Here is an 11,524-nt window from a genome sequence, read left to right as displayed (position 1 = left end):
ATGTGTCTGCTCACACTAGTGGTCTCCCTCCCTGCGCTCCACCCACCGGCCTGCAACAGCAACAATCAAGACTGCACTGCAGGTTTTGCCCTCCCTGCCTATACATTCCAAATTGGGATCTTCTACTGCACACAATACGTCCTTGCTGTCGGCACAGGGGGTACCAAGCCTAACATCTCCACCATGGGAGCTGACCAATTCGACGAATCCCACCCTAAGGAGAGGAAGCAAAGCTCTTCTTCTTCAACTGGTGGATGTTTAGTATCTTCTTCAGAACCTTGTTTGCCAATACCTTCCTTGTATATATCCAGGATAATGTTGGACTCTGTGCTAGGCTTTACCAATGGCAGGACTCTTGGTATCTGTCTGTGTAATTATTGTCGGGACGATGTTTTATAGGCATAAGCTGCCTTCTGGGAGCCCATTTACCTCAATGCTTCGTGCTTTGGTGGAAGCTTCTCAAAAATGGGATGTTAAGGCCCCTGATGACAGCAAGGAGCTTCATGAGTTGGATGCTGCATACTATGCTATGAAGGGTTCGTGCAGGATCGATCTTACGCCTACGCTAAGGTTTCTGAGAACCTAATGTGTGTCCATTATGTGGTTAATGTCGGAGCCATCGTCATAGGAATGCTTGATTTTGTAAAACAAATTTCTAGGATTTCCAAGTCTAATACTAAGTAAGAATGAATGGTAAGTACCATACGAAAACTTTTAAATAACATATGGACACAAGGAATTTTACTTACCACCAAAGTTTGAAATTGATGATTTTAAAATGGTTTTAAAATTTACAGTTATTGTTGATACTTAATTAGTAGAATCTGCTTACTAGAAAAGAGATAAGAACCAAATGTTATACTGTAGTAAAGATGTGATGCCCATTTGGAATATGGTTATTTTATTGTCTTTCTTATATTTTAAATTTCAGCATTTGCCAAATTCATGACCTAATTGTTTGTAGGTTTCTCGACAAAGCTGCAATAAAGTTAACTTGCAGTGCAAGTTATATAGTTTATCTTGCTGTGCAAGTTAACTTACAGTGTAAGTTATCTCTTGTTGTATTATATATACATGTTAATAAAATATATTACAAAATGTTTATAGGTGAAAATGAACAATTATTTTGTCTACCCTAATCACCATCCAAACTTTATCGCACGGTCACAGTTATCTGGTAGTATTTCAATTTTAATTTTTCTAATAATCAGAAGGATATGAAATTTAGATCGTGCATACATCTTAGTGAGGTGCACCTAATAAAAATATGCAAAAAATAATTCGTAAATTATAAATTGACTAAAATACCCCGGTAAAGTTTCGGGGCTATTTTGATCAATTTATATTTTACGAATTATTTTTTCATATTTTTATTAGGTGTGCCTCACTAAGATCTACACACACTCCAAATTTCAAGTAATTTAGATTTGTAGAAAAAAAATAAAAAATGAAATACTAAAGGACAACTTTGACCGTACGATGAAGTTTGGATGAGGGTGAGGGTAGGCGAAAGCACTATTCATTTTCGCCTATAAGTGTTGGGAAGAGTTTTCACATGTTAATAATAGTTAATAGATATAAGTTTTTCCTCTATCTCTTTGTGTGTTTGACACTTAGACAATTTTGATAGCTTTAAGATGACTTGGAACTTTCATAATTTTTTTAATTTATTAAATTTTATGAAATATTCAAGGTCTAAAACAAAAATTTTCATAATCCATTTTTTATAAATTCTTTTCATCTTCTTTAATTTTCTAATGATTTCTATTGCATCTTTTAGTTTTTTCTATTTTTAACTATTTTATAATTTTTATTTTTTACTCTTTTGGGGTGTACATAACTTGGCTAAGTCCCACTCTGACTCAGCCGAGTTACTCTCGGCCAAGTCCTAAGTACCTTGACCGATGCGAGTTCTACTACATTAATATCAATATTGTGATTGTTATCATTTTTTGGGTAATTCAGCAGTAGGAATTGAATTTGTGAGGTAGTGCTGCAATGGTCAACAACTTACAAAATCAAGCAAGCCCAACTCGGAAGGGGATTTTAACTCCACTTTACACTTTTCCATTGCTCAAAATGTTTCACATGGGTCTTCATAGGTAAAAAAATGTAAGTGTTTCACCTAGGGTGCAGTACACCTCATGCATAAAGCAAGTATTGCACTCCCACTGTGAAACTCTTGTACCTTTGGATATACTTAATATATCAAAAGTTGAGATCATTGAGATTCCAATAATGAGAATTCAAAACACCCTGATATTAAAGCCATTGAAAAATCTTCTGGTAGTTGTTCAAAAAGACCCATGGAGTCTCCATTTATTAAAGAATTTTGTAACTGAAGGAATATGAAAGGTTATGTAATTAGAGTTATATGATGAATTGAGTCCAATTGGACTTATTGAAAATCCCAAAAATATAAGAGATAGTCCAAAGAAATCTATGTTATCTTTGAAAGTTGGACAGGGTGAACTAGCACGGTATATGCGATTTAAATTTGTTTATTCCTACTGACTAGAACAGTTACAAATGTCAAATAATACAAAAGAAACTCAAATTAAATAAAGATGAATATCAAAATAGATTCTCACTCGCTGCTACTAATACAACTCTCTTATTTCAATAACCAAAAATTACATAAAACTCAGTTGTGATCAAGAAATACAAAATGCATAAACAGAAAATGAAAATGCCATAAGATTACCTCAGTTGGACTTGATACACACCTATCTGGGTCTCCTCCTTCGATATCACACGGGATCAGGATTTATCTCAGATCTTATAAGTACAAGAAGCCTAGGCTATGCACTCTTCAATCGCAAAGATCAACGTGGTGTAGAAACGAAAAGCAATCCATGAGACAAGAAAGAAGAAATAAATACAAAAGAAAAAGACAATCAACCATAAAGCAAATATATACGTGGTTCGGCAACGTGCCTACATCTATCGGGAGATGAGAGCTTCTTACTAACAATAGAGAATAAGGTTGCAATGACTCTCTACCTCACACCTCTCTATGCTCCTGTATTACAAAGAGATCTCCGTTTTTCCTTAACCTTAAAAGAACCCCCATCACAACAATTTATATTGTCCCAGGCAGATGATACATATTACCGAAATACCCCATGTAAGGATATCTGGGCCTCAAGCCCTTCGGGCTTTTAACGGCCCTCCGGAGTCATCCCTTTGATTCTACTTTGGCAGATCTATTACCTCAAAATACAAGACATCAATCCTCAACACGTGGGGCCTCAAAATAACTGTATCGGGCATGCCTACTCTAGGCTCAAAGAACTGGGGCGTGCCCCCTCTTTCTTTTTTTACCAATATTTTTTTTTTTAAGAAATAAGTAAAGCCTCACCTTATAACTCATTGAAAGTTGCTATTCAATTATTGAAAATTGTCTTCAAAAAATAATGTAGATCTTGAGAATCTATGAAGACAATAAAGTTTAAAGAGATAGAAATGTACACATGATACAAGGAGGTCACAATCATCATTTTTAGATCTGAACTCGGGTGGTTGAGGATATGTCATTGTTTAGGCACAAAGTTCAAAACAAAATTTCATGAATGTTGTGACACACTATTATCCAGTATTTAAAAAAACAGATTGGTGACTCGAATTGGTCACATTCATACTCGTGTCGGATCGAGGTTCGGTGGATCGGAAGAATCAGCAGAATCAATAATTTTTGTCCAAATTTTTTTAAAAAATAATTAAAAAAAACTGATCAACCTTTTTTATTTTTTTTTCGCTTGACTCAGTCAAGAATCGTCAGAATCGGCGGTTCCGCGAAAAAATCAGCAAGCCTACTATTCTGAATCTACTGAATCCCGATTTCTTTAACAGATCCAGGACGGTCATGGCGATTCCAGATCCGAATCGCCCGATTCTGAATCGGGTCACCGATGTTTAAACCACTGCTTTCATCTATTGGATTTCTCATCCAATGGCTACAAGTAATCGTGACCTTATTGTATAAAAAATAAATGGTATCATAGTATACAATCCCTAAAAAGTTATATGTAAACTTTTAAATAGGTAACATTCAAAATCTTAGTTTAACTCAGTGTTTTAAAAAAGCGGCGAGTCGAACCGGACTCGCCCGGTTCGACTCGAAAAAACGCGTGTCCGTGCTAATTTCAATAGAAAACAGGGAACCGCCCGGTTATAGAGTGGAACCTCCGGTTCCCATCCGGTTCAGCCCGGTTCTAGAGTGGAACCGCTGGTTCCCATCCGGTTCAGCCCGGTTCTAGAGTGGAACCGCCGGTTCCCATCCGGTTCAGCCCCGGTTCTAGAGTAGAATCGTCGGTTCCCATCTGGTTCAGCCCGGTTCACACACGTAACACATGACACGCACGTGCGAGCGTGCCCCACGCACACTCACACGCGCACACGTGTGTCCGAGCCCACGTGCGAGCGTGCCCCACGCACACTCACACCTGCACACGTGTGTCCGAGCGCACGTGCGAGCGTGCCCCACGCACACTCACACGCGCACACGTGTGTCCAAACGCACATGCGAGGTTGCCCTAATATTTTTATACACATTTTATAATTCATATTGCATAGGTATTTATATACCAAATTTCAATACCCATCTTTCGATATGCGATAATTCTCAAACATCATTAAATGAAAACGAAATGTAAATATAGTCTATTAATCAGCAAGTTATAATCACATGTAGTTAGATGGCTTGATGGTTATGACTTTGAATTTTTTACCTGAGGTCCCAAAGTCGAATCCCCTTGGGCATGTATTGTATTTTTGTTGTGTATATAGTGGTTGGTATAAATATTTTTGTTGTTTTCAAATCCCCTTGGGCATGTGTTACATTTTTGTTGTATATATAGTGGTTGGTATAACTATAAATATTTTTGTTGTGTATATAGTGGTTGGTATAAATATAAATATTTTTGTAAATAATATAAAAGACATAAAAAAATGAAAAATAAAAAAATTAATTTTTTATGTAATCGTTAATTTTTGTTGTATATAGTGGTATAATTATTTTTGTAAATAATATGAAAGGTATAAAAAAAATAAAAATAAAAAGTTTATTCTATTTGAAATCTCCATCTTTCTACTAACAATCCCTTTTACTAAATTTATTATAGAAACCTAAAAAAATAAATTGTTGAAAAATTGAAGTGTTATTTCTAAAATTTGTACGCATTTTATTAATTATTATATTGATAACCAAATCTTTTATTTTATTTATGAATTTTTACATTATAAATCATGTAATGTACTATTTTTCTTACAGTTGTCAATAATACATTTTAAATTAGATAATATTATAAGCTATTTTTAATTTGTTATTATTTGTCTAATAAAATAATTATAAAATGTAAAATAATAATTATAATTTCAGTATATAATATTATAATTAGCGAGGTTGTAATAATTTTAGATTATAGTTAGTTAGGCTATAATAGTTTGGGTTTTTTTAGCGGGTTAGGGTTTTTCGCCAAAACGAGATTTTAATGGCCATTCTTTCATTGATTAGTCTACTATTTATAATAGTCCATATATAATTATATATTTTATCCATGATAATTCTATGATTTTTCTTTTATGTGATGCAAATTTAATAGTTAAAATAAATTTATACATGGAAAGAACATCTCAATATTCACAAATTGATAAAAAAAATGAAAGTTAATAATGTAGTACCCTCATTTTTTATCGGATTCTTAAAAAACAACATTTATAATGAATTTTAATAATTTTTTTGGATTTTTTTGAAGCTTTAATCCTACCGATTCAGCCGAGTCTCGATCTGGATCGCCGATTCGCCTATCGGAATCGGTTTTTTGAAATGCCCGATCCGAGTCACCGATCCGTTTTTTAAACCATTGGTTTAACTAGATATATAAACTCTCTCTCTAGCAACATCATGTCCCAAAAAAAAAAAGAAATGTGGGTCGATTTATTTGATAAATGATTAGAACATATTCAAAATGGAAGGGCATTAGAATATTTATGGGGACACAAAATGGCAGGAGTATCTCTAGAAGCTAGAATCTTGAATTTTGAAGGATTCCATGTTATTTGATTTCAGCTGCTTTGGGTAAAGTTTAGGGGAATTGGGGGTTCCTAAGGCCTTTACCAGTATTCCAAAGAACAGAACGTTGTAACTTCTTTTTTAATGTTTAACTTCCTGTAAATATGGAAGTTAAGGCCTAGGCGTTATGAAAATAAAGTAAAGTCTGACCTTAAATCCTTTTCTGAAATGTATTTTGGGCATCAGAAATATCCATGATGGCTTTAAAATCAATTTCCAACACTGATTTTGAAATTTGAAGCTCAAAAAATATTATGAATCTTGTGGATCTGTGAACCTTTAAGGTGAAGTGGACAGTCTAGATAATGTATTCATTATATGTATTTATATGTGTGTGTGGCTTCTATAAGGTTGCAATTTAAGCAATCACAGTAAGGCACACCTCCAAGCTTTATCATAAGATGTAATTTGACATAAATTAGGATGGCTTGAAAATCTCTTTTCATATTTAACATAAAATTTTAAACTCCAAAACGGGTTCAAATCAAGCAGTTCTGTAAGCGTATAAAAATCTTGAAAATAAATGATCCAGATAATCTGTTGCAAGATCTTTGAGACTTGAAACTTTTTTTTTTTTTTTGACCTTTTGTCTACTATCCCATGCCAAAATCATATGTATTTTGATAGACATTATGAAATTAAACTAAAACATTTGAGTAAAATGTTAATATTAATTTTTGACAAATTTCCCTTAAATTAAATACTTGATAATTAGATTTCCCATATTGCATTTGTCATTTATTAAGAATACATGATCCCATTATTTTTCCCTCTATTGTTCGTGTTAGGTGTTCAATTGGGATTCCAACAATTCTTGGGCGTTGTAAGCGGATATCATGCCTTAGGGTCAAGGATTCTGAGCCCAAAATTAATAATTAATCTTCAATACGTTGTACTGTATATTGATTTAGTCTTAGTTGTTAAGGGCGTTAAGCATATTATATTAAAAATCAATGCTATACGTTAAGTGTCAATTAGTGAGGGTTTTTTTTTGGAACGTTGATCAATTAGTGACCTATTGGTGAATATACAACCCGAGGAGAGATAGATATCTCCTCAAATCAATCTCCCCATGTTCATTTAGTTTATGAATATATGTGAAACGCATGGAAAATGAAATTAAAAAAAAAGAAAAGAAAAGAAGAGGTTGATCAAAATATATTAAGGAGGCAGACTGTCTAATATTTTATTATTAAACAATTATGAGAGATGAACTGTCTGATAGTTTATCTATTTATAATTATTCCAACTCAAAAGTCAAGACAATGTATCTTTCATGGCTACTTTGAAATTCAATAAAAAATGCGACATCGTGTTAAATTGTTTAACTCTTATGAGTTATCCAATAAAGAAAAAGTATACAATGACACCATTAGTATATGGTACAAGGAGGTCACAATTAATCTAAGACCATTTGGTATAAGATTAGGTGGTTGCATTTTTATCCATTGACCAAGTTCAAATTGTCGTACGCGGAAGCTCTAAACCCGACGGGTTGATATTTGGCAAATAAAGTACGAAAAAAAAAATTGACAAAAAACATGTAACAAGCAACAAAAATAAAATATGAAATAAATAATAGAAAAAAAACACCAGGATTTATGTGGTTCGTCACAATTGTGACTACATCTATGGGCAAAGACGATCAATGTTTTTTACTAAATCAAAAAAAGGAAAATTACAAGGATATTTACTTGAGATAACTAAAGACTCAATCTTCTACAAAACCTTGTTATCTACAATTTTATTTGTCTGCAAAAACTCCTTAAGTTTCTCTCTATTTTTCTCTATGCACTTTCTCTCTCTACAATATCTAATAAAAGAGGACAAACCCAAAAGTGCACCTATGTATGACCTAGTTTTCCATACATGCTTTCTCTCTCTAGGAAAACATGTTTATGTAGAAAGAATAAAGCCCCAAAGACAAGTACGTCGATCTCAACTTTCATAACTTATCCCTATCCATGTGGACCTAAGGCTCTATCCTAATCTAAATAGGACTTATCTATAAATTTAGATCCTAAATAATAGGTTCTACCCAAATCAATAGGAAATTGATATTAGAAAAAACCAATCCCTTAACTTAGGGATTCAAGAATTCAATATAAATATCAACAAATCTCTACCTTAGCTTGAATTCTAAAAAAAATTCTCATCGACCGTCGTCTCTACACACGCCTCTATAGGCGCTTACTTGGGCAACAGATTAGTCAAGTCCAAACATAATTCGAACTTCTTTAATGAAACCGGCTTTGTCAACATATCTGCAACATTCTTTTTGGTGTCAATCTTCAATAACAAGACATTACCTTCAGCTATGATCTCACGAATAAAATGGTATCTGACATCAATATGTTTCGTCTTTGCATGATATACCTGATTCTTCGCCAAATGTATTGCACTCTGACTGTCACAATAAATAATAGTTTCATCCTGTCGTAAGCCCAAATCACTTACAAATCCTCTAAGCCAAATGACTTCTTTTACTGCCTCAGTAATAACCATGTATTCTGCTTCAGTCGTAGACAAGGCAACAACGGTTTGTAGCATCGACCTCTAATTGATTGGAGCTCATATATTGTAAACACATAACCTGTAGTAGATCTCTTACAGTCTAAATCACGTGTAAAGTCAGCTTCAACATAACCAACAACCTAGTCACTAAACTTGCTATCTCTATCAAACATCAGACCCATCAGACCCACATCTGATGTACCCTTTAGGTAACGTAGAATCCATTTTACCACATACCAATGTTCATTTCCTGGATTAGCCATAAACTTGCTAACAACACTAGCGGCATGAGAAATATCTAAACGAGTGCAAACCATTGCATACATAAGACTTCTAACTACACTCGCATAGGGAACACGTGACATGTATTTCTTTTTAGCATATAACCGTAAAGATAATGCTGCCTACAATCTAAAATGTGCAGCAAGAGGAGTACCCACGGGCTTTGAACTTTCCATCCCGAATTTAGAGATGACATTCTCAATGTATTCCTTTTGAAATAGCCACAATTTACCCAACTTCGATCTCTACGAATCTCCAAACTTAAAATTTTCTTTTCTGAACCTAAATCGTTCATTTCAAATTCTCTAGCAAGCTGAGTCTCTAATTTACTGATTTCTAAAGAATTATTTGCAGCAATAAGCATGTCATCCATATAAAGCAATAAATAGATGAACGAACCATCAGTAAATTTCTTAAAATAGATACAATCGTCATACTTACTTCTGACATACCCGTGTCCAATCATGAATGTATCAAAACGTTTGTACCACTGCCTAGGAGACTGCTTTAGGTCGTACAATGACTTCTTCAACTTGCAGACATGACCTTCCTTTCTTTTGACAACAAACCCTTATGGCTGAGTCATATAAATCTGTTCTTCTAACTTTTCATGAGGGAATGTAGTATTGACATCAAGTTGCTCTAACTCCAAATCAAACAACGCAACCATGACTAGTAAAACCTGAATAGAAGTGTGCTTCACAATAGGAGAGAAAATCTCATTATAGTCAACACCTTCTTTTTGCGCATAGCCTTTTGCAATCAAACGTGCCTTAAATCGATCACCACCAGTCTTAGATGACCCATCTTTCTTCTTATAAACCCATTTACAACGAATGGTTCTCTTGCCTTTATGCAACTTTACGAGATCCCAAGTACGATTCTTCTGAAGAGATTCCATTTATTCATCCATGGCTTCACTCCACCTACTAGTGTCACTATCTGTAGCTTCCTTAAAAGGGGATCGCTCTTGACCTCTGGCAGCCAATGCATAAGTTACCATGTCCTCAAAACCGTATCGCACAACTGGTTTTTTTATTCTCTTTTCCTTTCCAAACTGAAGCTCTTCGTGGAGTAGATTCAATGATTTGAGGTATTTTCTAGAGTTTTCAACTCCACCTCAACTACATCATTATTACTGCAATTTTCCTTTTTTACACCCTTCTAAATGTGCTTAAACATGACAGACCCATCGAATTTAACAACACAATTGACAATAAACTGATGCGACTTAGGAGCTGGGCACCACATTCTATAGCCCTTAACCTCATTTGCATAACCAAGAAAAATACATTTATTTGACCGTGAACTTAACTTATCATCATTCACATGAACATAAGAAGGATAACGAAAAATTCTTAAATGAGAATAAGCAACAAGTTTACAGGACAATACATCTTCTGGTGTTTTGTAATATATTGTTGTAGATGGTGTCATGTTGACAAGATAACACGCAGTACTGACCGCCTCAGCCCAAAAGTCTTTTGACAAACTAATATTACTCAAAATGCTGCGGGCTTTATCTAGAAGTGTCCTATGCATGCGCTCAGCAACTTCATTCTGTTGCAGCGCGAATAATTCCTTCGCTCTTGCAAAAATTCACAAACTTTACTGAAGTGTAGTACTCTCTACCATTATCAATGTTCAAGCACTTGACCTTCTTTCCAATATGTCTTTCGACCATTGCTTTCCACTGCTTGAATGTGTTAAATACATCTGCTTTTTTCTTCAATGTGTAAGTCCACACCTTCTCAGAAAAATCATCTATGAAGGAAACAAAGTATAGAGATCCACTTTTTGAGACAATCGATGTAGGGTCCCAAACATCTGAATGAATATAGTCAAGAATACATTTTGTGGTATGTTTTGACTTGCGAAACTGCACCCGACACTACTTACTATAAACACAGTGCTCACAAAAGTTCAACTTGCACTTCTTCACGCCATTGATCAATTGGCGTTGCTAAGTTTCGCCAAAGCTCTCTCACTCGTATGGCCCAATCGCATATGCCACAACTGAGTCAAGTCATAATCACCACCATCATATACAAGAATTGCTGCTTTAACTGTGATAGTATTCCCAAGCAGCACGTATAAATTCAGTATGATCTTCTTACCTTTCATCACAACCAGAGCACCTTTAAGAATCTTTAGAACTCTAACTTCTCCAACAAATTTGTTGCCATTGGAGTCTAAAGTACCTAGAGAAATAAGATTTTTCTTCAAATCTGGAACGTGTCTAACATTAGTCAAGGTTCTAACAACTCCATCATACATCTTGATCGCAATTGTCCCAATATCTATGGTCATGCAAGCTGCATCATTCTCCATCAAAACTGATCCACCATCAATGCTCTTGTATATAGTGAGCCAATCCCGATGATGACACATATGATAGGAACATCCTGAATCAAGAACCCACGAGTCTTTAGAGTTTTCACAATTTGTCGAGACCGACAACATATTATCTGTTCCACTTACCGAGCTTCCATCAACTATATTGGCTGGTTCAGAAGCTCGTCTTTCTTTCTCTTTGAGTTTCCAACAATCATTCTTAACATGTATTTTTTCTTGTAGTAATAACAATAAATATTACTTTTTCTTAATTTGGATTTGGATCTGGACCAGCCCTGTTTTTCATGTCGCTTTCCACTT

At 34.6% G+C, this 11,524-nt stretch overlaps 1 protein-coding gene across 1 annotated transcript; it reads left to right on the top strand.

Annotated features, from left to right (window-relative positions):
• LOC18447262 (protein NRT1/ PTR FAMILY 5.2) lies at positions 1-586 on the top strand. Its single transcript, XM_088872711.1, has 2 exons — positions 1-250; positions 351-586. Exons 1-2 carry the CDS (start codon positions 1-3, stop codon positions 584-586), a joined length of 486 nt encoding a protein of 161 aa, XP_088728837.1.
• Positions 587-11,524: the final 10,938 nt, after the last annotated feature.

This window comes from Amborella trichopoda, chromosome 7 (assembly GCF_054954075.1).
Source record: "Amborella trichopoda isolate Santa Cruz 75 chromosome 7, AtrichopodaSantaCruz75HAP2 v2.0, whole genome shotgun sequence".
NCBI classification, from domain to species: Eukaryota; Viridiplantae; Streptophyta; class Magnoliopsida; order Amborellales; family Amborellaceae; genus Amborella; species Amborella trichopoda.
The sequence above is the reverse complement of the archived record's forward strand: the minus strand, read 5'-3'. Positions and strand labels throughout refer to the sequence as shown.

Coding starts and splice junctions, on each gene's coding strand:
- LOC18447262 (XM_088872711.1), top strand. CDS start 1: ATGTGTCTGCTCACACTAGTGGTCTCCCTCCCTGCGCTCCACCCACCG. Junction 251..350: donor AAGCTCTTCTTCTTCAACTG/GTGGATGTTTAG, acceptor TACCAATGGCAG/GACTCTTGGTATCTGTCTGT.